This window comes from Mirounga angustirostris, unplaced genomic scaffold, assembly GCF_029215605.1.
Source record: "Mirounga angustirostris isolate CCGP_5_RB_7025 unplaced genomic scaffold, mMirAng1.0.hap1 SCAF_11, whole genome shotgun sequence".
Classification (NCBI taxonomy): Eukaryota; Metazoa; Chordata; class Mammalia; order Carnivora; family Phocidae; genus Mirounga; species Mirounga angustirostris.
Window position 1 is genome coordinate 126,800,268 of NW_026991719.1, and position 26,838 is coordinate 126,827,105.

The window sequence follows — 26,838 nt, forward strand, 5'->3', positions numbered from 1 at the left end:
AAGCTACAAGGACATTCCCTCCCAACTTACATACTTTGTGGTCCCATATTTTAGCCCTGCCCCATTTTGTTAGCCCCCCAAATTAAAAGTATTAGACTGGCTGGCTCAGTCAGGAGAGCATGCAATTCTTGATCTCGGGGTTGTGAGTTTGAGCCCCACATTGGGCATAGAGCTCACTTAAAAAAGAAGGATTAGTATTTATGGAAACAGTTTTTGCTTAGATTTAGCCACATGTTTACAAATTCTTTGTTCGCTATCCCTTCTTGCACTGGAATCATTTCCCTCTTCCTGAAGTACAACTTTTAGAAGTTCATTTAGTATAGTTATGCTTGTGATAAACTCAGTTCTGTTTATCTGAAAATATATTTCTTGTTACTCATTATTTTTAAACCAGATTTTAAATTGATGTATACATACAAGTTCTATAAGCATGCTTGTACAAATCTTTTTGTGGACAAATGTGGATATATCTTTTGGGTAAATGCCTAGGAGTAGAATAGCTGGGTCATAGGGTAGGTCTTTGTCTAAAATTAAAACTGCCGAAAGTTTTCCAAAAACTCCTGTTCCACTTTATCCTATTGGCAATGTATGAGAATTCCAGGCACTCCAAATTCTGGTCAACAATTACTGCTATCAGCATTTTAATCTGGCCTGTTTTATTGGGTTTGTAGTAACATAATATTGTGGTTTAATTTACATCTCTCTGATGACTAAGCGACTTTTTACATACTTATTGGTCATTCCAATCTTTTTGTGTGTGTGTGAAATTCAACTACTTTATTCATTTTAATGTTTTCTCTTTTTTTTGACTGTTTATTTGTAGTTATTTATATATTCTGAATATTAATTCTATGTTAGATATATATTCTACAAATAATCTGTCCCAGTCTGTGGCTTGCCTATTCACATGCTTAATGGTATCATTTGGTGAGTAAATGTGTTTCCTAATTTTGAAATCTAATTTATGAAGTTTTTCTTTTATGATTAGTGCCTTTTGTGTCACTAGAAATATTTGATTCTCCCAATGTCATGAAGATATCCTCCCATTTTCTTTGAGAAGGTCTATAGTTGTAGTTTCTATGTTTAGATCTATGATCCATCTAAAATACATTTTTATGTTTGGTGCCAGGTAAGGGTAGAGATTTACTTTTTCATATAGTTATGCAGTTGTTCCTGCAACATTTGTGAAAAGCAAATTCTTTTCCCCTTGGGTTGCCTTGGTAGATTTCTCAAAACTCAATGACAACAAATTTATGGCTCTATTTTTTACTTTGTTTTGTTCCATTGAGTCGTATCTCTATCCTTAGACCAACAGCACACTGTCTTGATTATGATTGTTTTCTGTAGGTCACAAAACAGTCTTCCATGTTCATTCATATTTTCCAAGGTTGTGTCAGGTATTCAGGTTCTCTGTGAAAATCCCATGAAAATATTACAATCAGCTGATCAATTTCTTTTTTTTTAAAGGCACCTGAGAATTTTGATTGGGACTACACCAAATCTATAGTTAAATTTGGAGAAAATAGACATATAGAAACATTAGCAATATCGGTGCTTCCAAACCATGAACATGGCATAAGTCTCCATTTATTTATTTAGGCATTCTTTAAATTCTCTCTGTTGATTTGGAGTTTTTAATGGTAACTAGCATATTTCATTATCTAACTACCAAGTACTTTATGTTTTTTAATTCTAATATAATGGTATTATTTAATTTCATATTCTAAGGTTTTGTTACTACTATATAGAAGCTCCCACTGCCCTCTACCACCGCCCCATTCCGGTCTTCGGCCCCTCCACTTCCTTAGTCCAACTTCTCTGCTCAATCTCTTTTCTCCTCCAGCATCAATCATCTTCCTAGCCCTCCACCACCTCCCCTTTCCCCAGTCCTGTAGCCCCACCCCATGTCCAGTCCTTCAGCTTCTTCCTGTCCCAGGTCCTGTAGTTCTGCCCCTTCCAGTCTTCCAAACCCTCTCTTCTATCAGGTCCTCTACAAACACCCCTCTTTCTAGTCTTAAGCCCCACCCACTTTCCTTACTCCCCCAGCACCATTACACCAGTCCAGTCCTCTCCCCAGTTCTCTTTTCCCTCCCCTCTCTCTACTCCAGCAACCTCTCCCATCTCCCCAGTCCTGGAACTCCTCCTCTCTCCCCAGTCCTCTAGCTCTGGCCACTTTCCTCATTCTTCCAATGCCCTCTCCATCCTGGTCCCCCCAGGTCTGCAGTTCTGCCCCCCTCCAATCCACCTGCCTCCCACTCCTCAGTTCTCCATCCCTGCCCATTTGTTTTTACTACTCCAGTCCTGCTGCAATTCCTATACCTCTAGCCATGTTCCCCTCCCTGAGCAGGTTCCTGAGTGTGTTCAGAGTGGAGGGTGTGCCTCTCCTCCAATTTCCCTGTCTCCCTTTCTTCTTTGTCCCTGTATAAATGCCATGTCTGAGAGTTCCAGCCCTGCTCAATGTCCTTTGGCCTGGCCCTCTTTTTTTTTTTTTTTAATATTTTATTTAGTTGAGAGAGAGAGAGGGAGCGTGAGTAGGGGGAGGGGCAGAGGGAGAAGAAGACTTCCTGCCAAGCAAGGAGCCCAATGCAGGGCTCGATCCCAGGACCCTGGGATTATGACCTGAGCTGAAGGCAGATGCTTAACCGACTGAGCCACCCAGGCGCCCCATGGCCCTCTTTTTTAATTATGTTGCTCTTCTTCCCTTCTCTGGTCCTTAATCATTTTGCCTGCCCCTTGCTCCATCATTATTGTACTCTGCTCTACCCTCTCTCGTGTCCTTTCCCTGTCCCATCCCCATCCCCAAGCTCTCAGGTAGGTCTTCATTCATCTTACTGCTTTCCCCTCACAGTAGTTTTATTTTGAATTTTATTAGTGTTTGTGAGGTTGAACATGTTTCATGCTTAAAGGAAACTTTTACATCTTTTGGTTAATTGTCTTTTGCCCATTTTTCAGTATGACTTTGTCTATGTGACATAATTTTGCTGAATTTTTTCAAGCTGAATTTACAGTCTGAATTTGCTCTGGTATCATTTTTGCAGGAGTTATGTTGTTGTTGTTTTTCATAAATGGGCAAATATATTGGCCTTTTCTCTCTTTGTCCCTGGATGAGTCATAGAATGTCTTACACCAAAGTTAAAGGTGGAATTACCCCATATTTTCTTCTGGTACTTACATGATTTAGGGTTTTTAACATTTATTTTGGTAATCCATTTGGAATTTATTCTTGTATATGGTTTGTGATATTAATCTAATTTTAGCTTTTCCCAAATTGCTACCCAGCTGTCACAACACTATTTGTTAAAAAGTCTGTCTTTGTTTCAGTGGTTTGAGATGCCACCTCTGCGTACTTGTCTGTTTCTGGATATACTACTTTATTCCACAGGTCTGTCTTCATGAAATAAAGAACACTGGACTTAGAGCTGAGTTATTTGGGTTCCATTGGTCTATATGTCTGTTTTTGTGCCAGTACCATGCTGTCTTGGTGATCACTGCTTTGTAATATAGCTTGAAGTCGGGCAATGTGATGCAAGATAATGAAAGTAAAATCATTTGGTTACTGTATTGTGTGGCTGGTACATATTAGATATTTTACATGTATAATGTCATTTAATCTTTACAACATTCTTGTTGGTATACCTTGTTATTCTTTGTTATTCTTCATGCAGAAGAATGAAACTCGACCATTCTGAGGTAGTGTAGTGTCTTCACCTGTGCTCCCTTGCTACCCAATATGTGACTCTTATAACATTTATCCTATTATCTTACAAATGGTTCATTTTTTTGAGATGGTGGGAGGGGAAGAGGGAGTGGGAGAGAATCTTAAGCAGGATCCATGCCCAGCAGAGCCCACCGTGGAGCCTGAGGTGGGGCTCGATCTCACGACCCTGAGGTCATGACCTGAGCCCAAATCAAGTCTGAGGCTTAACCGACTGAGCTACCCAGGAGCCCCACAAATGGTTCATTTTTAAGGTTCTTTATAGTTGTCTGTTAACTATGGGTGATGATAGTCCCTCTCAGCTTGGGCTTGTGGGGATTAAACAGCATGACTCAGTGACTGGCACACAGTTAGCTTTTAATAAATGTTAATCACTATTCTTATTACATATGTGTCCCCACTAAGTAAGGGAACTAACATCCTTTATTCATAAACGGGCTGCCTCATTGTAGGGTTTGTGTGAGTGGATGAAGCACCGCTTCACTGCAAAGCACTCCAGTGCAAGCAAAGGCGGGAGGAACAGGGTTGTTAGTTATTAGAAAAGAGACCAAAGAATAAGTACTCACGTCTGTATAACGCACTTGCTTTCAAAGGGTCGTAGTGGTGGACGATGTTGGGGAAGTCCTTAGGGCTGGAAGCCTCGGAAGAGTTCTTAGGATTTTGTGTGTAGAATATGAAGTTTTGAAAATGGTTGAATTGGGGTGGCAACATTCCGATCAAGGATGGCTTTCAGGAAAGGTTGGTGCAGTGGGCGGGATATTTATTAAAATCAGGCCAATGGCTCCATTGCGAAACAGACACAAAACAAGTCCCCTTTGAGGGCCAGGAAGCTCGCTCGGATTGTGGGACCAGAAAGGCACCGAGACCAAGGCCCCGTCGCGGCGTCTAGGTCCCAGATTCACTTGTAGCCGAGAGGGGATCGGGTCGCTTCGAAGGCTATTCTGGAAGGTGTTGCCCGTTTTGGGGTGGTACTGGGGTCAGGTTCGGTCTCTGAGTCCTCGAGCCCTCCCACCCACAAAATCCCCAAGACCCCTCTCCTTGAACCCTGCATTGGTTTTTCCTGCAGAGCCAGCATCTCCCCCCGCGGTACTTCCTGGCTTGTCACTCACCTGTGCACAGCCAATCAGCACCCAGAGGTTGGGCGACTCGTCGGAGAGAGAAGGGGCGGCTACTTCCTGCGCGCCAATGAACCCGCAGACTCACAAGGAGGAGGGGGGGGCGGGCCTGCAGCTGTGAGCGAGCCAATCAGGGACCACCAGCGGTTGGCGGCTCGGGAGGCAGTTACTCGCGCTCTCGCTTTCCCAAGATGGCGGCCGCGAAGGACGGTTGTGGCTTAGGAGAAGTGGCCACAGGGAACGGGCGGCGGCTCCACCTAGGGATTCCTGAGGCCGTGTTTGTGGTAAGACGCACGCTGGTCCTCGGCATGTTGGCGCTAGGCCGCGGGCTACCCCTACTTCCCGGCCTTCACCCCGGCCTCGACTATTGGGGGAGGAGTTGAGCAAATGGAACTGGAAGAGAGCGCTTCGCCCGCTCTCCCCCTCTACGCCTAGACGAACTGAACTGCTGGTACCCCCCCCCCCGGGAGGGAAACGCGGTCGGCGAACAGAAGGGGACGCCGGGCGGGAGGACTGTGGAGCGGAGCGGGGCGGGGCGGTCTGAGGGGCCTCCCCCCGGATGCCGAGTTTCACCCTCTGCTGCTTGAAAAGGGAAAGGGGGAGGCGGTGAGCAGCCGGAGAGAGACTCACCCTGGATGCTGGAGGGACCGACGGTTATATGGTGACTTAGGATACAATGAGTAGGCAGAACAGCTGGTGCTTAGGTGTGAAAATAGGAAATTACACCTAGTCTGTTCAAGGAAGGCAGTGGTCTGTTGCCTTGCAGGAATGGAAGAAGAGACTGATGGTAGAGTCAGAGTGTGAAGGCTTTGTGTGTCCTGCTAAGGAATTGAGGCTTTTATCCAGTAGGCAACGGGCTGTCATTAGAAGGTATCTAAATAAAGGCACGGTATAATCATGTTTGGTTTTAGGTACATCATTCTAACAACTTAGTAGAGAATGCATCGTGTGGAGTTGAGAGAGGAGGTAGGGAATACAATTTGGAGGCATCACAGAACACGGGGATCAACCCAAGTCCAATCAAAGAGAAGCAACTAGATTAACTTCAACACTGTCCTTTCATTAGGCCATTCTAGAAATAGTATTTCAAAACTGTTTGAATAATGAGAGAAAACACGACTGGCCTTCAGGTCAGTATCATCTGTCTTTCACTCAGTTCTGACCGAGCTACTATAAAGTCTTAATTTTCCTGACCTTTTGGTTTGTACCTATATTGCTTTATTTCCACCTTTTTGTTAATGATACCTTACATGATTCAAAATACCCATTTCTTTTATTTATTCTTTATTTAGACCACTTTTATATACACTCTGTATTGCATATTTGCATTTGCTGATTCAATTTTGTAGTTGTTTTCTTTTGTTATTTTGTGTTTTCTCCCTGAGCTGTGCCATTTATTTCTTTACATTCGTTTCCCAACTAATGGTAATGAGACAAAATTTGTTGAGTGCCATGCACTTTCCTAACGCTTTTCCAAAACTCCAGGACGTAGGTATTATCGTTCCCATTTTGTGGATGATGAAACTGAGGAACTTGAGTCACTTGGCTCCAAGTCATATAGTGTGAAAGTAAGCAAGTTATCCAGGATTTGAACTTGGGCAATCTGTGGAGCACCAGAGTCCCTATTTACATGCTCTGCCAGTGGGAGGAAAGTGAGGTAGTCATCTTGGCTCAGTGTCATTTCTCTTGGTCCTAGCACAGCACCTGACACATAGTATAAGCGCATAACTAGATGTTGAATTCAATTTCCATAGTGCCTTAAATAATACGTTCTTGGTCCTCAGCTAGAGATAGCTTCAAAAAACTAATTCAAGAGGGTACACTTTATCTGAGGCTTTATAAAGTCTTATCTTAAAATGCCTTTTCCCCCTAAAATTGCTCTGGGTTATTTTTTCTAGACCTTGAGATTTCTACCTGTAGAATATAATATATAAGCAATCCAAATTTTATGTAATTATTTAAATAACATGGGACTGTAGAAAGAACATTGGCTTCTAAGTAGCCAGGGTTTGAATCCTGCCTCTACTTTGCAATTGCTGCTTCATCTTGACCATTTTATTTTTTACCACTTTGAGCCTCAGTTACTTTCACTGAAATAGCGATAACAATATTTAGAGAGTTGCTATGAGAAGCAATACGTGCTTTCAGTATAACAAGTAGATGCTTAATATATATTAGTTTCTGTGATATAGGAGGCCCTATACTGTTCTGGTTAAAAGTCAGACCTCATCCTTTTCTCCATTCCCACTGGTGCCATAGTTTGTTTTCTTTCTCTGCTTGAACTGTCATTTTCCCCCTTGCCCAGTTGCTGATGTCTTAATCTCTCAACATCTAGTTCAGATATGACCTCCCTGTAGTTTTTCTTTTTTTTAAAAAAAGATTTTATTTATTTATTTTAGAGATAAAGACAAAGAGCTTGCAAGGTGGGGGTGGGAGCAGAGGGAGAAGGACAAGCAGACTCTGTGCTGAGCGCAGAGTCCAGGGTAGGGCTCAATCCCACCACCGTGAGATCATGATCTGAGCAAAAATCAAGAGTTTCACGCTTAACCAACTGAGCCACTCAAGCTCCCCTCCCTGTAGTTTTTCTTGAGCACTGCCCCAAGACAGAATTTTTGGCACTTTCATCTGTTCCCTCAGCACATTGTATTATAGACATATATAAACATAGCTAATGTTTGTTGAGCACTTACTAGCTGTCATGTATTCTTGTAAGCATTTTACACATGCTAACTCATTTAGTCCCCTGTGAGAAAAAGGTATTTTCATTTTACAGATGAGAAACTTGAGTCAAAGAGAGAGGTTCAATAACTTCTCCAAAGTGAACACATCTAGTACGTGGTGAAGCCAGGATTCAAACAAGGCAGGCCCTGTCTCTTAGCCACAATTCTGTGCTGCTTAATTCTGCTTGCTAGACTCTAAGCTCCTAGCAACATTTACCAGGTGCTAGAAACTTTGACTTATATCTCTTTCCTGCAGTGACCCTTCTGGGAGGATGGTGTCTCCATTATACATGCAGAATTCAGCCATTGCCTCCAGCCTCACCTTTTCAATTTCTTTTACTATGTCTCTAGCTTGATGGCTTCAGAGTTCACACTCCCTTGCTGTTGTTTTTCTTTTGCTTCTTGTCTTGTTTTGGCTAAAATACTCCCTTAATAGCTAGTAAGTATGGATAAGAATAATGATACAGAGATCTCAGAAACCGTAAGGTAATTGAATTTAACTTAAAATGAAGGAATAAAGTTCTTTAAAGTGCTGGAAACGTCTAATAGGATTGCCTTAAAATTTCCATATATTTTCACTTAGTTCCTGATCCTTATCTTATTAACTCGTTTTTCTTCAAGGACCAGCATGTAGTATACATTTAAAAAATGCTGTTCAGTTTTGCTACTTTTCTTTTGCTTCATTATTCCTTTTACAAAAGATTGTTCTGTTTGCCTTTCAGGTTTACTTTATTTCCACCACTTGATACTTAAGGAGGTATTTGTGGCTTGCCTTGGGAACCTAACGACCATATGTTAGCATGATTTCTATGGTAGAACTTGCATTAAAAATTTTAGTCGATAATTTTGGCATAAAATCTGTTGAGTCGTTTTGTGACTAGGCTATATGACTAGGCAATGCGTTTGATTGTTTGTAATTTTCATATTTACTACTAGGGTCGCCTGGGGGGTGCATAAAGCAGGTAAGGTCATCTTTCTCTCCCTATAAATAAATAAAAATAAAAAGAGGAAGGTGGAGGAAGAATAAATTAGCTACATAATGTATGTGCACTGTCTGAAATGGTCTTGAATTTTTTATAACTACATTTTAGTTAAAAACAAGTATTTGGAAAAAAGAAACAAGCTTTTTCTTTTCTTTTTTTTTTTTTAAAGATTTTATTTATTTATTTATTTGACAGAGAGAGACACAGCAAGAGAGGGAACACAAGCAGGGGGAGTGGGAGAGGGAGAAGCAGGCTTCCCGCTGAGCAGGGAGCCCGATGTGGGGCTCAATCCCAGGACCCTGGGATCATGACCTGAGCCGAAGGCAGACGCTTAACGACTGAGCCACCCAGGCGCCCCAGAAACAAGTTTTTTCTTTCTTTTTTGCTTTAAAGATAAATTTCAAGCAGTCAAAAATCAGATTAGAGGTATGAATTCTAAAATTTGAGAGTACCTGGGGGACTCAGTTGGTTAAGCGACCAATTCTTGGTTTTGGCTCAGGTCATGATCTCAGGGTTTAAAATCTCTTAAAAAAAAGTCTAAAACTTGTGTTATTTTGATATTAAAGGAAGATGTAGATTCCTTCATGAAACAGCCTGGGAATGAGACTGCAGATACAGTACTAAAGAAGCTGGATGAACAGTACCAGAAGTATAAATTTATGGAACTCAACCTTGCTCAAAAGAAAAGGAGGTAAGTATAAACATTTACAAGTTGTTTTTTGTTGTTAATTTTGTATGGCTTAAACTTTAAAAATCAAGACATAATTTACATATAATCAAGTGTCCAGATGTTGAATATTCAGTTTAATGAATTTTCACATATGTATTCACTTCTATAACCATTGCCCAGATCAATATGTAGAATATTCCTGTTACTCTAGGAAGTTCCCTATCGCCCCTTTCTGGCCAACTCTGCCCACTCTGAGACAACCATTGTTCTGATTGTTTTCATCATAAATTTGTTTTTGTCTGTTCTTGAACTTCATGTAAGTGAAAGCATATAGTAACTACTATTTTATGTCAGGCTTCTTACCCGTAGTATAATGCTTTTGAGAGTCATCCATGGTCTTGTGTGTACCAGTAAATTAGTTTCTTTTTAGTGCTGAATCTTCCTCCATTGTATGTATATGTACCACCCACAATTTTTATCTATTTGCCTGTCAATGGACATTTAGGTTGTTTCCCCATTTGGCTTGAAGTCTTTGTGTGGGTATACATTTTCATTTCTCCTAGGTAATAACTTCGGGGCAGAATTGCTAACTTGTATGGTAAGTGTAATGTTCAGTGTTAGAAGGAAACTGCCTAGAAAGTCCTCCAAAATGGCTGTACCATATTTTACTCCCACCAGCAGTGTATGGAGTTCTAGTTGTTCCATTAGTCCACATCCTCGCCAACACTTGGTATTATTAGTCTAAAGATGGTTTTGAAAACATAGTAGAATGAATATTGAAGACCTTATTCCAAAGCATCTAGGGTCATAACATCTTGGATCTCTAGTACATCCTTCTTATTTTGCCATTGAGATGAGAGACCCATAGAGGTTATGACTTTCCCTAGATTTCACAAATAATAGGCATAGAACAAATGAATCCTTGCTCTCAATTGTGTATTTCCCTATATTTTTATAGTAGCTTATAAAATCAGTTCACTGCAATACATACTTGTGGATATCTGCTATGCACATATGCCAGAATTCTTTGTCAGTTAAATATTTATGGGATTCCAACTAGGTGCCATATACTGTTTTGGGTGAAATAAGGTCCAGGGGCATGGTAGATATGTAAATACCATAAGCACATAAAGTATCTCAGTTGAGATACCTTAGTACAAAGTAATGAGTTAGCACAGGGAAAGGTGTGATCTGGAGCGGGATGAGGAGGTTCAGGGGAAGCTTCCAAGAGGAGCATATGGCTGTGTAGAAGTTTGAAGGCTGGTTATGAGTTTGGAGGCAGACTAAAGCAAGGAAGGATCATCTGGGCATAACGTGCCATTCATGTACTACATGCTGGTCCTTGAAGAAAAAGTACAGAAGTTTGTATTTAGATATATTTTCTCATTTGATTTGGTGACAGGGAAATTTGAATAAGGGCTGGGTATTAGATGAAAAGTCATTGACATAGGGGCGCCTGGGTGGCTCAGATGGTTAAGCATCTGCTTTCGGCTCGGGTCATGATCCCAGGGTCCTGGGATCAAGCCCCGCATCGGGCTCCCTGCTCAGCGGGGAGCCTGCTTTTCCCTCTGCCTCTCCCCCTGCTCGTGCTCTCTCTCTCTCTCTGTATCTCTGTGTCTTGAATGAATAAATAAAATCTTTAAAAAAAAAAAGTCATTGATATAAACAAATGGAGAGTGTTAACAGAAAAGAGTAGGATAGAAAACACTAAGAACAGTATACTCTTATTTTGAAAAAAAATGTATATGTACACAAATTTCTGGAAGAAGCTACACTAATGGTGTATTAACAGTGGTAATCTTTGGGTGGTGGGAATATGATATTTTAAAAAATTTGGTTATCTGTGTTGCTAAATTTCTCCAGTAGTCACATACTGCTTTGTAATAAGTTTATTTTCATTTTAAAGAGAAGAATAAAGTCATTAGATTTCAGATCACCCATAGGGAGGTTATAGATAGAGAACAAAATGGGCCTCAGGACTAAGCCCTGGGAGAGAGGAGGAAATTTGTGTATCATAGTTATATTGCTAACTCTAGTACTGTGGTGTAGTAGGATATTCACTCCAGGTTTACATATGCTCTAGGCCTGAATGTGAGGGATAGAAATTGCACTGTGTACTTGCAGCCTTCCTAATTAGGTGCACTTGGGGTATATCAGTGAACAAAACAGACATTCCCTGCCCTTGGAAAGGTTGCAGTCTAGTGGAGTCTAGATAGTAAACACACAATTCATTAGAACTAATATTTATTGTGCACCTAATATGTGCTTGGCATCATCTTCAGTACTTAGGATATATCAGTCCTCCTGGAGCTGACATTCTAGCCAGAAAACAGAGTTAGATTATAGAGTAGGTTAGAAGGTGATAAATGCTATGGAAATAAGAAATGGAATAAGAGGGAGTGGAGTATTGGAGGTGGCAGCTGCTGAGGGTTTTGAGCAAAGAAGTGGTATGATCTGATTTTCCCCTATTATCTTACAACTCCCTCGGGTTGCTGGCTGATAATATTCCTGAGAAGGGCAGAAGCAAGGATGTCAGTTAGTAGGCCCTTTCATGAGTCTAGGTAAGGTGTTAGAGGTGGTGGGAAAGAAACATATTCTGAATCTACTTTGAAGTTGGAGCCAGCATGATCTGGTGGATTAGAGGTGAGATGTGGAAGGGACACATACAGGATGGCTCCCAAGTCTGAGCAACTTGGAAGGAAGAGTTAACCATCATCTGAGATGGAGAAGACTGTGGGTGAAGCCGGTTTGGAGGAAGATCGGGAGTTCAATTCTGGACACATTTGAGATACCTTTTTGGATATCCAAGTACAGATAGATGTTAAACAGGCAGTTAAATTTGTGAGTCTGACTTTGGGGAGCAAGCTGGGCTGGAGATAAAAATTTGGGAGTAACTTAAAGCTAGGGGACTAAATGAGCTCCATCACCAAAAGAGTGCATGTAGGTGAAGAAAGGATCAAAGATCTGGGTACTGCAACAGTCAGATGTTAGGAAGAAGAGGGATAACCAGTAAAACGACTGAAAAGCTGCCAGTGGGGTCAGGAAAAACCAGGAGAGTTTACTCTGGAAGCCAAGGTAAGAAAATGTTATAGAGAAGGGAATGATCACCTGTGTCAAGTAGGATAAGGACTGAGAATTGACTTGGGCTTACCAAAGTGGAAGTCATTGGTGTTATGGATGGGAATGTTGTTGGTCCAGTGGTTTAAAAGACATTGGGGAGGGTATGTGCTATGGTGAGCGCTGTGAATTGTGCAAGACTGTTGAATCACAGAGCTGTACCTCTGAAACAAATAATACATTATATGTTTAAAAAAAAAAAAAAAGAAGATAGCAGGAGGGGAAGAATGAAGGGGGGGAAATCGGAGGGGGAGATGAACCATGAGAGACAATGGACTCTGAAAAACAAACTGAGGGTTCTAGACGGGAGGCGGGGTGGGAGGATGGGTTAGCCTGGTGATGGGTATTAAAGAGGGCACATTCTGCACTGAGCACTGGGTGTTATACGCAAATAATGAATCATGGAACACTACATCAAAAACTAATGATGTATGATGATTAACATAACATAATAATAAAAAAATTAAAAAAGGAATGATAGAATTGGAGATAGTGAATATGGAAAGCTTTCTGAAGAGTTTTACCCATTTCAGTAGTGGGTTGTTGTCTTTTTTTATTTGTACGTGTTCTTTATACATTGACCCTCGAACAACACAGATTGTTCAAACATGGGTTTAAACACAGGTCCACTTACACATGGATTTTTTCAATATACATTTTGGAAAAATTTTTGGAAGATTTGTGACAGTTTGAAAAAAACTTGCAGATGAACTGCATAGCCTTGAGATACCAGAAAAAATTAAGAAAATGTTAGGTATTATTGTAAGGATACAGTATATAATACATAAAAGGTATTATAACATATAAAATATATGTTTATCGACTGTTTATGTTGTCTATAAGGCTTCCAGTCAACAATAGGCTATTAGTAGTTAAGTTTTGGGGGAGTCAAAAGTTATACATGGGGGGGCACCTGGGTGGCTTAGTCGGTAAGCGTCTGCCTTCGGCTCAGGTCATGGTCCCGGGGTCCTGGGATTGAGCCCTGCATCGGGCTCCCTGCTCGGCGGGAAGCCTGCTTCTCCCTCTCCCACTCCCCCTGCTTGTGTTCTCTCTCTTGCTATGTCTCTGTCTGTCAAATAAATAAATAAAATCTTTAAAAAAAAAGTTATACATGGATTTATGACTGCATGGGGGGTCAGTGCATCAGCCCCCACATTAGGATACTAATCCTTTTACATGGATGAGAAATTTTTCTTCCTTTTTTAATTTATCTTTTTCCTTTCTTTATGGTTTCCTTTGATGAGTAGTTCTTAATTTGTTTTTGGTTAAAATTTTCCTTAATAGCTTTTTGTGTCTCATTTTAGAAATCTTACCCTATATTTCATGTTCAAAAACACAAACTTCTGTGTTTTCTTCTAAAAGCTTTAAAATTTTGCTTTTCACATTTAACTTCTTATTTTTTTATTTATATTTATTGTGGGGGAGGGTTAGAGGGAGAGAGAGAATCTTATGCAGGCTCCACATTCAGCATGGAGCCTGACACAGGGCTCAATCTCATGACCCTGAGATCATGACCTGAGCCGAAATCAAAAGTCAGAGGCTTAACTGACTGAGCCACCAAGGCGTCCCTCACATTTAACTTCTTAATCCAGAAGTTTATTTTTATGTATGGTAGGTGTAAGTTTTCAGTTTCTTCTTCTTCTTCTTCTTTTTTTTTTTTTTAGTGGATATACTGTGGACGTATTATTTGACTCAACACCATTTAATTTTAATGTAGTCCAATTTAACAATCTGTTTCCTCCTGTTTAAGGAATATTTTCCTATCCCAAGTTCATGAAGATATCCTCCTAATATTTTATTCTCAGTTTTATTGTTTTATCTTTCACAACTGTGTTGCTAAATTTCGAAGCAATTGTGAAATTTTTTTTTTTTAAAGATTTTATTTATTTATTTGAGAGAGGGAGAATGAGAGACAGCATGAGAGGGAGGAAGGTCAGAGGGAGAAGCAGACTCCCTGCCGAGCAGGGAGCCCGATGCGGGACTCGATCCCGGGACTCCAGGATCATGACCTGAGCCGAAGGCAGTCGCTTAACCAACTGAGCCACCCAGGTGCCTGCAATTGTGAAATTTTCAAGCGTGTTTCTTGTCTTCTCAATACTGTAAATTGATAGTTGGATCTGCAGTCTTGATCATATTCAGGGTGTTTGTGACAACACTGCTTCATAGGTTTGTGTATTGTTTTTCCATTAAGAGGTAGATAGTGTCTAGTTGTCTCTTTTTATGGTGCTCAGTGCCTAGATACATTAATTGTGAGTTGCCAAATGATGTTCTAATTCAGTTATTTTTCACCTATTAATAAGTCTGGTATACTTCTATAAAGAGAAATAATCCCTACTCATTATTTGATAAGAGTAGCTGCAGGAAATCAGCTCACCTTTCAGTTTCTTCCCTTGCTGGAGTCAGCCCTGTAGTTCCTGTCACCTTCAGCAGCTCTCTGCTACCTTCCAACAAAGAAGGTGTGTGTTTGTTTTCTTTGGCTATTTGAGTGGTCACAGGTGGGAGTGCTGGTCTGCCATCTTAACCTGAAACAATTTTTATCCCTTTTTAAAAACTTTTTAGTCTATATTATTAGGCACATGCAATTTGAGATTTATTATGTCTTGGCGAACGTAACCTTATATAAGGTAATGCTTATTGTTTTAAAGTCTGTTTTGTTGGATACTTCCAGCTATCCCAGCTTTCTTTTGGTTAACATTTTCTTATTTCATCTTTTCCAATCCCTTTACTTTCTGCCTGTTTATTATTTATATTTAAGGGTGTACCATGTAAACAACATAAGGTTATTGTTTTAAATCTAGCCTTTTTAGATCAACTGATTTTTCTTTTTGGGTATGTTCAAGATGATAATCTCTTGTTTCATTTTACTGTAATTTGTCTATGTGTGGATGTTTTTCTTCTTTCTTCACTAGCTATATGTCAGCTTCCTGTAACTATGGATAACTGTGTGGTTTGCCTTTATCCATAGAGGATTTTGCTTTTGCCAGGAGTGGTGATTCTATACCAGCCTGTTCCTGTTGTGGCACTTAATATGTGAGCTTCCCCACCGAGTTGCCGAGGCAGGGACCCAGGCTTGGGTCTGTAGCTGATAGCAGCACCTGACTCATGATGCTTACTTTTCTCTAGTTCTCACTGCTCAACTCAAAGCTTTTTTCAGTTTTTTACCCTTTGATTTTTTCTGGAACTTCCCTTACCTCTGTGATATCAGCTATGCTACAAAAACTATTTTTGTGCATGATCGAGTTGTTTTGCAGCAGATGGCTCTGTGTAGTTTGGATACTAACCTTTTTCTTTTACATATCCTGTAAATTTTTCCTTGCAGCCTATCATTTGCCTTTAACTTTACCTTCAGCTGTATAAAAGTTCTTTAGTATTTCATAATTGTTTTGTGGTAATCTCCTCAGCACCTGGATTGTATGTCTTTTATCGTTCTTTAACTGGAAATTTTGTGATTATCATATTTTGCATTTTTTTCTGGTAATTTTTTTTCTCTTGTCTTCTGGGATTCCTGTTAATATAGATTTTGATGCTTCTAATTTGGCCTTCCATTTCTCTTTATTATTTTCTCTCTTCTACTGACTTTGGTAATTTGTCTTTTGGTCATTAGATGGATGTCCATGAGTTCTTTATTTCAGCCATTACATTTTTTGTACCTAGTCGTTTTGGTTAGTTCTTCTTAACAGCTAGCTACTTGTTTCTTTATATTATCAATATCCTTTCTTTTCTCTCTGAGGTATTTTTAAATACTCACTGTATAATCTTATCTTTTAGTATTTCATTTTGTTTCATCTGATGGGTGTTATTGAGTTTATTGTCTTTATTTTATTGTAGTTGTGTTTATCAGATTATCATTTCTTTTCCCCATCAGCTCATATTCCCTCAGGGATATCAGTTTCTTTGGTCACTAATGTGTGTGGGGTTGGGGGTAATTTAAGCCCCTCCTGGTGAGTACGGGTAGGAAGAATGCTGCTGGTGTTACAATCTAGGGCACCACCATTGGACAGATGTTCCTTCTCCCAAACCAGGTGACTTGGCCTCTGAGGATTCTTTTTGTTCCTCTGCCCTTGGCTGTCTTCACTGTTATCACTCCTGGGAGTAGGAGTCAGGGGGCGGACTGTTGGGGACCAGTATTTGTCTTCTCAGCTCCTTAGCCTGACCTCTCTGCTTCTGGTCAATTCTACCATTTTTCCACCCTGTAGCGGTGAGGGGGTAGGTAAGGTGATTCACCCACGGCAGTTTAGAGGGAGGAATAAACATCTAAAAAGCTTTCCTTTAACTCTACTCCCCTTTTGAAGATTTGATCTGCTTTCCTTCTAAGCCGCTATCTCCCTTCTCACTCTTCTACCCACTCCTAGAACCTAGAGATTTCCATTGCTCATATAATAACAAAGACCTAGAACTGACCCAAGTGTCCATTGGCAGGAGAGTAGATAAAGAAGTTGTGCTATATGGGGCGCCTGGGTGGCTCAGTCGTTAAGCGTCTGCTTTCGGCTCAGGTCATGATCCCAGGGTCCTGGGATCGAGCCCCACATCGGGCTCCCTGCTCGGCGGGAAGCCTGCTTCTCCCTCTCCCACTCCCCCTGCTTGTGATCCCTCTCTCGCTGTGTCTCTCTCTGTCAAATAAATAAATAAAATCTAAAAAAAAAAAAAAAGTTGTGCTATATTCATAATTGAATATTACACAGCAGTAAAAATGAATGAATAAGTCTTAGGAACCTAATTGAGTTAAGCAAACCCAAGAAAAATGCATTCAACCCTCGATTATATTAAGCCAAGAAACCAGCAAAGAATATATCGTTTGGGAATATACATAAATGTGATGAAATTATTGGAAAAAGAAGAAAAAGGGGCTGTAAGCACACAGGAGAGCTGCTATCTCTTGGGATGGAGCAGAGTGGGAAGAGGTATATTGCTTGGACATGCTCAGCGACCTTGGTGATGTGGTTCCTAAGTTGACTGGGGTTGCAGCTGCTTGATTTATTAATATGCTTCATAATTTATGTATTACATGTAATATTTATACATACAAAAATATCATAGAAATCATTGACATGACCAAAAACCTTTATTTGAACATTCTTCTTTTGTTGCCTGTGTATCAGATATTTTACAAATAAATAGATAGTTTTAGCATTTACCTATATTAACACGTAATACAAAAGTAAGCACAGTTGAAAGCGCTACAACATCCATTCCATACTGAATTTGTAAAGAGCTCACAGAGCTAAGTAAGTAAAAAAAATGAACAATAAATGTGTGTCTCTATATTATTCACTGGACTGTATTTCCAGATAGTGATAGTATTTTTTTTTTTAAGTAGCAGGCTCATCTAACATACTTCTTGCCAGGTCAGTAGCACAGGGTATAATAAAGTTTGCCCTGCTAGTCTCCTTCACATATGCTGTGACTTCCTTTATATGATGCAATAAATATATTTTCTTTGTTTTTTGTTTATCAAGTTTTTATTTAAATTCCAATATAGTTAATATACAGCATTATATTAGTTTCAGGTGTACAATATAGTGATTCAACACTTCTATAATAAGTACATTTTCATTATCACATTTAAATTTTGTTTACATACCAATTTCGTCATATTTAGTTAAATGTATTCTGAAAGAACCACAGCTTTGTTTTTGTATCCCAAGTTTGTCTTGCTACAAATTCCATTGTGATTTGATAGGGACCCCACAATTAGTTTGCACATTTTTCCATGCGCAACACATTATAACCTTGGGCAGCTTCTAATCACCAGGAGAAAGAGCTAAACCTCAGTGCCAACAAAATAAAAAATGTTTCATTCTTCTAAGTAACTTTCAGTGTTTTCAGCATATTTTTATCTCTTATTTTCTTGTCAGTGAGGTTGATGTTGCTTTGGAATCAGTTGCTAGTAGCTTTTTAAGAATAATTTTTAGTAGATTTTAGTTGTTAGAACACTTTTATGTCCATAGCACAGTTAAGCAGAAGGTACAGAGATTTCCCATATATTCCTTGCCTCCCCACACATGCAGAACCTCCCCCATTATCAGCAGCCTCCACCAGAGTAGGACATTGATTACAATTGATGAGTTAAGGGGTGCCTGGCTGGCCCTGTCATTGGAGCATGTGACTCTTGTTTTCAAGGTCATGAGTTCAGTCCCCACATTGGGTGTAGAGCCTACTTAAAAAATAAATAAATGATGAGTCAGTATCAATATATTATTATTAACTGAAGTCCATAGTTTACCTGAGTGTTCACTGTGGTGTTGTATATTCTGTGGGTTTTGACAAATGGATGGTTTTAATGGTTCTCAAAAAGATAATCAATAGAAAATGCAAAGCTAGTAAGACTGTGTCCTGGTGTTTTTCTTGCCTGCAAAATACTAAGTCAACCTTTTTCTTATTCACAGACTAAAAGGTCAGATTCCTGAAATTAAGCAGACTTTAGAAATTCTAAAATACATGCAGAAGAAAAAAGTAAGTGCATTTTTGTTTCTAAATATGAGTGAACCAGAGACTCATCTTCCTTGACTCTTTGGTCACTGGTATTTGAATGTGTTAGAATATCCGGTTTGCCTTCTTGATACTTGTCACAGTGTACTTCTGTGATAAATTTTGTGGCTTTTTTCCCAAGTCAGCTTTAATTTTAGGGCTTACACTTCTTGGATTCTTTTACTTACATGAAGTATTTGTAAAACTTAAATGCAGTTGAAAGTTATTTTAGGTACAAAAAGAAAATGTCTTATTTTGAGGTAGTAGCATCCAAGGGTTTTTATTGTTGTTATTGTTCTCCCTAAGAATAAGGACTGAGTCTAAGAATCTTAGAAATTGTGTTTTGGGGCACCTGGGTGGCTCAGTTGGTTAAGCGACTGCCTTCAGCTCAGGTCATGATCCCGGAGTCTGGGGATCGAGTCCCGCATCAGGCTCCCTGCTCGGCAGGGAGCCTGCTTCTCCTTCTGACCCTCCCCCCTCTCATGTGCTCTCTCTCTCTCATTCTCTCTCTCTCTCAAATAAATAAATAAAATCTTTAAAAAAAAAAAAGAAATTGTATTTTGGGTTCTCATGTAACGGGAAACTGTTACAGAGAGGTTACACTTGACCAGTGTCACATAGCTAGTTATTGGCAGAAGTGTATTTGAGAATCTTCTGAGTCTTAAAACAGTACTCATTAAATAAAAGCAGGCTGTAAAGATTAAATTTTATAAGCATATTGTACTTAAAAGATTATATGGGGGTGCCTGGGTGGCTCAGTCAGTTAAGCATCTGCCTTCTGCTCAGGTCATGATCTCATGGGTTGTGAGATTGAGCCCTGCATTGGGCTCCCTGCTCAGCGGGGAGTCTGCTTTTCCCTCTCCCTCTCCCCCCTACCCCCGGCTTGTGCATGCTCTCTCTCTCTCAGATAAATAAAATCTTTTTAGAAATGTGTATATAATTTATTACTTGACTACTAGAATAACTATTTCCAATACATTATTTTATGTGGTGAAATTTGTAAGAGACTTCAGGAAACTGGTTGGTTGAGCATGAAGCACTAATGAAGGAATAATTGCTAACTTGTGGGAGAGGGAGAGAGAGTGTGAGTGGGGGGGGGGGGGAGGGGAGGGAAAAGGCAGAGGGAGAGAGAGAATCCCAAGCAGACTTCACTCTTAACGCAGAGCTGACGTGGGGCTCAATCTCACGACCCTGAGATCATGACCTGAGCTGAAATCAAGAGTCGGAGGCCTCACTGACTGAGCCCCCCAGGCACCCCAATAATTGCTCACTCTTGCATAGCACTTACTCTTTGCCAGGCACTATTTTGTGTGTATGTGTGTGCATGTTTGTGTAAAGTCTGTTTTCCACAGCCTTCAGAGGTATCGGGACTATTATTCTAATTTTATATATCGGGAACCTGAGACACAGATCAAGTGAAATGCCAAATTTACACAAGTAGTAAGTAGCTGAGCCAGAATCCATGCCTCCCATGCCCAGCCATCTGGCACTTATTTTGCCACCACACTTAGTTGGCATGATGGTACTGTTTTAAATGACTTAGGTTTAGCTCTATGATCTCTCCTTTATAGCCTTGTTATTAAACTGACCTATTGGGCACCTGGGTGGCTCAGTTGGTTAAGTGACTGCCTTCGGCTCAGGTCATGATCCCGGAGTCCTGGGATCGAGTCCCGCGTCTGGCTCCCGGCTCAGCGGGGAGCCTGCTTCTCCCTCTGACCCTATCCCCTCTCATGCTGTTTCTCTCTCTCTCTCAAATAAATAAATAAATAAATAAAATCTTTAAAAACAAACAAAACAAAACTGACCTATTTACAATACTGTCATTTTTTTTTTTGAAGGAGTCCACCAGTTCACTGGAGACCAGATTCTTACTGGCAGATAACCTGTATTGCAAAGCTTCAGTTCCTCCTACTGATAAAGTGTGTCTGTGGTTGGGGGTAAGTAACTGAAATAGCCCCAGCTTCCTTGGCTGACACTGGTAAACCAGTGTTTTTCCCACCACAGCAGTACTGTTTAAGCCGGGGAAAGTGCTCATCTCCCTTTGACTGTGGAAGGAACACAGGGTTGGAGTTCAAGGGGTCTGTATTGGAAACTGACTGGAATTACAAGTGTGATGAGCAGCAAAAGGTGCTTGTCTCTCCCAGTCAAGACAAAACTAACCAAAGCCCTCTCTCTTCCCCTTCAGATAATGCTTTATCTCTTAAATGTAACAGAAGGAAGAGGAATAGAAATAAAACAGAAAGAACTGCTGAACCTCAGATAAATGTTTCTTCCCCATAAGGGTTTATTAGTTCTGGAAAGATCTCTCAAAACTTAAGGGGGAAAAGATTATTACAAAAACCTTGAGATTAGAGTCCATTTTTAAAACCATATATTTCAGTTTTAGATGATGTCATAGACCTTGTCTGTGATTTTTTCCTATCTTACTCTTCTCAATCCCCTGACCAATCATCCAACCCATTCCTGACTGTCCGGCTTATCTAGCTGTCCATTGGTCTTTTTACCCCAGACAAGTTCCTGTACCAAGTAGCAAGCTAAGTGTATAGCTCCCATCTCTCCTTACTGGAAGGATTTCCGCCTTGTTGTTACCATGTAGAATCACCCCTTAGAGGCACTCTAATGCTATGAAAGATGGGCAGATTAATACCCCATAATTCACTCTCTGTGCCTTAGTTCCTCCTCCTTGATTTTTGTTAGTTATAATATTGTCAGGGTTTGTACATTTCTTTCTATAATCCTAATTCCCATACTTATTTAGCTTTAGTTCTGTAAATGGAATAGCTATCTACCCAATGGCTCTAACCCTAGGGGTAATCTTCCTCAATTTCTCTTTCCCTCAGCGCACATTCCATCAGCAGGTGGGGATAAGATGATTCCATAAACTAGATTGGGACAGTAGGGAGCTGTCTGATAAGAATTACAACTGGAATCCACTTCATACCTCATAAGAGAATGAATTCTAAATGTATTACATACTTGCCTGAAATACACCATCAAAGTTCTAGACCAAGTAATAGATAATTTGTTTTATAACCCTGGAATAAGGATGGTTTGTTTAGGCCACAAAACTCACAAACTAAGGTGCGTGGGTGGCTCAGTTGGTTAAGTGACTGCCTTCGGCTCAGGTCATGATCCTGGAGTCCCGGGATCGAGCCCCACATCGGGCTCCCTGCTCAGCGGGGAGTCTGCTTCTCCCTCTGACCCTCCCCCTTCTTGTGCTGTCTCACTCTTTCTCTCTCAAATAAATGAATAAAATATTAAAAAAAAACACCTCATAAACTATAAGCGAAGTTGAAACTCCCTTTGCAGGTAGAGGACTAACAGGGTCCTTTGCACGGTTACTTGGAATTGTGTTTTGGGCGTGTCAGTCTTGAGATGCCTGTTAGACCATCAAATGGAGAGGCTGATAAGACTGAGGAATGAATCAACAAAAGAGAAATACTTGGCACAGGGTACTTCCTGAATGAATCATCAATGTTTTTCTGACACAAATGAAATGTTTTTAAATGTATTCTAATTTTTTTTTGTTAAAAGTAACCAAGGTGTAGAAACTTTCTGGGAAAAAAAAATAGTAATAAGAAACAGTGGCACGGGTGCCTGGGTGGCTCAGATGGTTAAGCGTCTGCCTTCGGCTCAGGTTGTGATCCCAGGGTCCTGGGATCGAATCCTGCATTGGGCTCCTTGCTCAGGAGGGAGCCTGTTTTTCCATCTGTCTGCTGCTCCCCCTGCTTGTGTGCTCATTCTCTCTCTCTCTCTGACAAAAAAAGAAAGAAAGAAAGAAAAAGAAAAAGAAAGAAAGAAGAGTGGCAGTTGACTCAGGAATGAGATTGGGGTCTGGGATTGAAGAGACATGTACTTTCCATTGAATATTTTTTTTGTCCTATCTCAATTTTTATACAGTTTTCCAACTATCATGGATTGGGTTATTCAGTCAGTATTTATGCAGCACCTGCTTTGTGCCAGACACTTTCATGTTGTCTGTCTCATTTAATCCTTACAACAATCCTTTGAATAATTTTTAAATTCCATTTGTCAGATGAGGGAAGTGGTTCAGGAAATGCCCAGTGGTACGGCAGGCAATAGGAGGAGTTCAGAGCTGGGAAAGGTTTGGTTCCCCACTTCCAGAATGCATGCATCTCTAAGTGTTGGCAATAACACCAGAGCTTCAGAATTCAACACAGTCACCTTGCCTTTGCCCCTAGCATCTTTTGGAGGTAGGAAGAGGACAGTAAAAGCTAGCCATTACTGGATCAAATTAGATAATATATATGTATTTGAAAACTTTTAAATTGCTGTATCTTAAGCTCAGAAACAACTATTTAAATTGATTCAAATGTAATACTATTTAGTGTCATCATGGAGGTTGTAGAAAGACGGGATTTGGTGTCTAAACATTGGTTCTTCTCTTAATTCTACTGTTTACTTAATATCTGTGTTAGTGTAGGCAACCTGACCTCTTTGAGCCCACATTTTCTTAGCTGTAAAGAAGAAGATAACTTGACTGACCAGGGTTGTTATGAGGAGTAAATGATATAATGTATGTAAATATATTCTTTAACCCAGGGATCGATAAAGTTTGTGTAAAAAGGTCAGAGAGTAAATAGTTTGGTTCTGCAGAGCACATGGTCTCTGTCACAACTACTCAGCTCTGCCGCCATGGTGTGAAAGCATAAACAAATGGAGAATATCTGGGTTCCAATAAAACTTATAAGAAAAGGCAGCTGGCTAGATTTGGCCTAAGGGCTGTAGTTTGCCAACCCCTGCTCTAAGCTGTTGAGTAATTGTCATGACTTTCTTTCTTCAGGCTAATGTAATGCTTGAATATGATATTGATGAAGCTCAGGCATTGTTGGAAAAGAATTTATCGACTGCCACGAAGAATCTTGATTCTCTTGAGGAAGACCTTGACTTTCTTCGAGATCAATTTACTACCACAGAAGTCAGTATCCTTTCTTTAACTAAAAGCAAAGGGAGGAAAGAAGGATGTTTTCGACACTCTTACTTACATTATTTTAATGAGAAGAATATCCTTACTCTTAGGCTGATTTGAACTTGCAGATTTTATGAGAGTAATAAATAGCATATTTGGAACTAATACTTAACTAAGTTTGTAGATAGATTAATCTGAATTTGAAGTGTGAAGGTTTGGAAACAGCACATTCAAATTAGTGCACAAGCATTTTTCTTTCAAATATTTTCTCAAGACACCTTCAAAGCTAGTTAAATAGCTTAATCCACAAGCATTTATTAAGGGTCTCTTAACTGTTGAGGCACAGGATGGTAAGGGTTAAAAAAGAGTGCCAAAGTCTTGCTGTGTTAGAACTGCACATGTAAAACAGCTAACTGATAATTTCATAGCAAAATATAAGTGAGTTCGTTTTGGGTATGCCATGCCAAGGCAATTTAAAGTTAGAGAAAGAGAGATACGTGCTGGAATTAGTTCGAAGTTAGAACTTGGGCTGTTTTTAAAGGCATTATAGGATTTGGATCAGCAAAGAGAAGAGATGGGGGTAGGTATTTTGGTCAAGGAGGGGGTAGGCCTGTTAAAACCCAGCTCTTTGCCTTTCCTCTCTGACCTGTCTCTCTTGGTGCCTGTTGCAGTCATTGGCCCCACACAGTCGCCCAAGGCTCTCTGTGAGGTGTTCCCAAGCCAGTCTTACTTCATGCCACTGACCTCTTCCTGCCGTAACCTTCCCCCAGTGCACCCTGGGTTCCAAATAGCCCCAATCAGTTCTCCTCACCCCTTTATATTTCTACTTTGTTCTTCCTACCTGGAAAGATTTCCCCCTATTTATGTGGGTTACTCCTTTTTTTCCCTTCATATTTCAGCTCAAGCATCAGATATTTCTCAACATTTTCAAATCCTTGGGGTGTTTTGTTGTTTCCCTGTGCTTACTTAGCACTTTGCATGTAGTACTTTGTTTTCTGTGCCAGATTGGGAGCACTTCAAGTGTAGGAGCTGTACTTTCTCTTTTCTCCACAGCATGTAGCTAGCATGCAGCAGGCATTGAGTGCTTGGGTGAGGGAAGATAGGCGTGTTGGAGGGGCCTAGAGCAGGAGTTGGCATGGGACTCGTAATGTGGAGACTTTATCCAGAGTGGGGAAAAGCTATTAAACTTCTAGAAGAAAAAACAAACCTTCTAGGGGATAACATTGGAGAAAATCTAGATGACCTGAGTATGGTGATGACTTTTGGATACAACACCAAAGGCACAGTCCATGAAAGAAATAATTGATGTGCGAGGCCTACACAGGGTGGTGCTCGTGGAAAGGAAAAGAAATTGAGTGAATGTCCTATTAAACCAAAGGGAGGGTAAGAGATGAAATTATTAATAGTTGTACTAATTTAAATATTGCCTGAAAGGATATGGTTTGAACAGTCTTTGAAATTTCATGAATGAGGGGCTGTCTTTCAAACTGATAATTCTTTTTTTATAAGATTTTATTTATTTATTTGAGAGAGAATGAGAGAGAGCACATGAGAGGGGGGAGGGTCAGAGGCAGAAGCAGTATTTTGTGTGCACAATTTCTCTCTTTGATTCAGTATGTGAGTGAATACTTAGTCATTGCATGTGTTATCTTTAGATTTGCATTTGCATTTTCTTTGACAATTCTTGCAGATATGGCCAGGGTTTATAATTGGGATGTAAAAAGAAGAAACAAAGATGATTCTACCAAGAACAAAGCATAATGCTGACAATTAAAAATGTGGTTCAGTTTTCCAAACATGTTATTTTAAATACCCCAAAGTTTATCCCTAAAGGTTGACATGACTTTGACTGATTTTTTTTTAACAGCAAGAAAGATAATTAAAACTTAAAAGAAGATAAACATCACTTTATTATAAAAACAAAATTGGTTTCAAATATTTTACGAAATTAGCAGTATTTTAATTTTTCATTTCCAACAAAGTAAATGCTACTTTCATCATTTTTTTGGTTTGTCATAAAAAAGTCTTAGCTGAAATGGCTGAGGTATGCTATGGAGCTGAATTCTGGACACTTTTCTTTATTGGCTGATGTTACTCTCACTTGATGTGGTTAAACCAGTGTAGAGGTAGGAAAAACAGTTAGTTTAAATATTTCCAAACTTGTTTTCTTTAGTACATAAGGGGCTTTATGGCTCTCTGTTGCTGTTATTTGTCTTATATAAATGGATTTTCATGAATTACTGCTTAGCCAATAACTATTATAATATTCTGTACTTTTTAAGAAATGGTAATTTGCCTTCCTAAACAGTAAGAGGGCTATTGAGACAACGCTTTTTCTTACCGCATAGAAGTGCACAGTGTCTTTGCGATGCCAACATAAGGGGGATCTTGGCCAACATGAAATAACAAAATTCTTTAGCCACTCAAAACTCTTGGCTAAGGCAATTTTGTATTTCTTAACAGTTCGCCAAAGCAGCTGAACAAGAATATTAAGATAAATATAAATCTGCGGTGGTTGAAAAGATTTGTGAGCTTTTTTATTCATGATAAAACCTCATAGGAAGAGTAGAAAAATCCCTGTGGAAAGTCATTGATCCAGCGGCTAGCACTGACTGGGTGATACAGATTCTGATAAAAAATGTATTATTCCATTTCCATGTAGTACAACATATACTCGTACAATGTTTTGTACTTGTATTTCATGATATTAAAACATTGAAGTTAAAACTGTGGCATGGCACTTTTTTTTTAACATTATTCTTTCTAAAGTTAATGTGTCTTTTCACATATTTGTAAAGTTCATTTACTTCTACATATAACGAGCATGTCCCAAGAACTTATATTTGTAGGAACAATACAGAATCTCTTTGGAAGGAATACAGATCAGCAAACAATTGAGGAGTTAAATCTGAAAGACACCAAAGTTCCTTGAGTCACTTTTTCTCTCATACTTTTAAATTCCCATATTTTAGTATTTGAGGTTTATATACATCTTGATATATGGTAAGTGCTAATTTTCCCAAACCTTATTATGGTAAGTATATTGGCACAAAATGTCCTTGTCAGTAGTAGGACATGAATGATTTGCTTGGTTTAAGTACATGAAAATGGAACTGAATA

At 39.7% G+C, this 26,838-nt stretch overlaps 1 protein-coding gene and 1 long non-coding RNA gene across 4 annotated transcripts in view; one reads left to right on the forward strand and one right to left on the reverse strand.

Moving 5' to 3' along the window:
- LOC135361979 (uncharacterized) overlaps positions 1-4,887 on the reverse strand; it is a 69,412-nt gene extending 64,525 nt beyond the window's left edge. Inside the window, exon 1 of one of the 2 annotated variants that reach the window (XR_010406290.1) lies at positions 4,282-4,884. This is a non-coding gene — a long non-coding RNA (uncharacterized LOC135361979). Of the gene's footprint in view, positions 1-4,281 lie in introns of both variants that reach the window. The other variant, XR_010406289.1, reaches the window with a different exon arrangement.
- Positions 4,888-4,956: 69 nt separating this feature from the next.
- Positions 4,957-26,445, forward strand: VBP1 (VHL binding protein 1). 2 transcript variants are annotated; one of them, XM_045884751.3, is made up of 7 exons: positions 4,992-5,114; positions 8,487-8,512; positions 9,100-9,224; positions 18,707-18,773; positions 20,627-20,725; positions 23,593-23,731; positions 25,409-26,445. In XM_045884751.3, exons 3-7 carry the CDS (start codon positions 9,118-9,120, stop codon positions 25,477-25,479), a joined length of 483 nt encoding a protein of 160 aa, XP_045740707.1. In that variant the 5' UTR covers positions 4,992-5,114; positions 8,487-8,512; positions 9,100-9,117; the 3' UTR covers positions 25,480-26,445. The 2 variants fall into 2 exon arrangements, with proteins under 2 accessions (XP_045740697.1, XP_045740707.1); XM_045884741.3 differs by lacking the exon at positions 8,487-8,512 and having other exon boundaries at positions 4,957-5,114.
- The last annotated feature ends 393 nt before the right edge of the window (positions 26,446-26,838 follow it).

Coding starts and splice junctions, on each gene's coding strand:
- VBP1 (XM_045884741.3), top strand. CDS start 5,022: ATGGCGGCCGCGAAGGACGGTTGTGGCTTAGGAGAAGTGGCCACAGGG. Junction 9,225..18,706: donor CTTGCTCAAAAGAAAAGGAG/GTAAGTATAAAC, acceptor TCTTATTCACAG/ACTAAAAGGTCAGATTCCTG. Junction 20,726..23,592: donor AAGTGTGTCTGTGGTTGGGG/GTAAGTAACTGA, acceptor TTCTTTCTTCAG/GCTAATGTAATGCTTGAATA.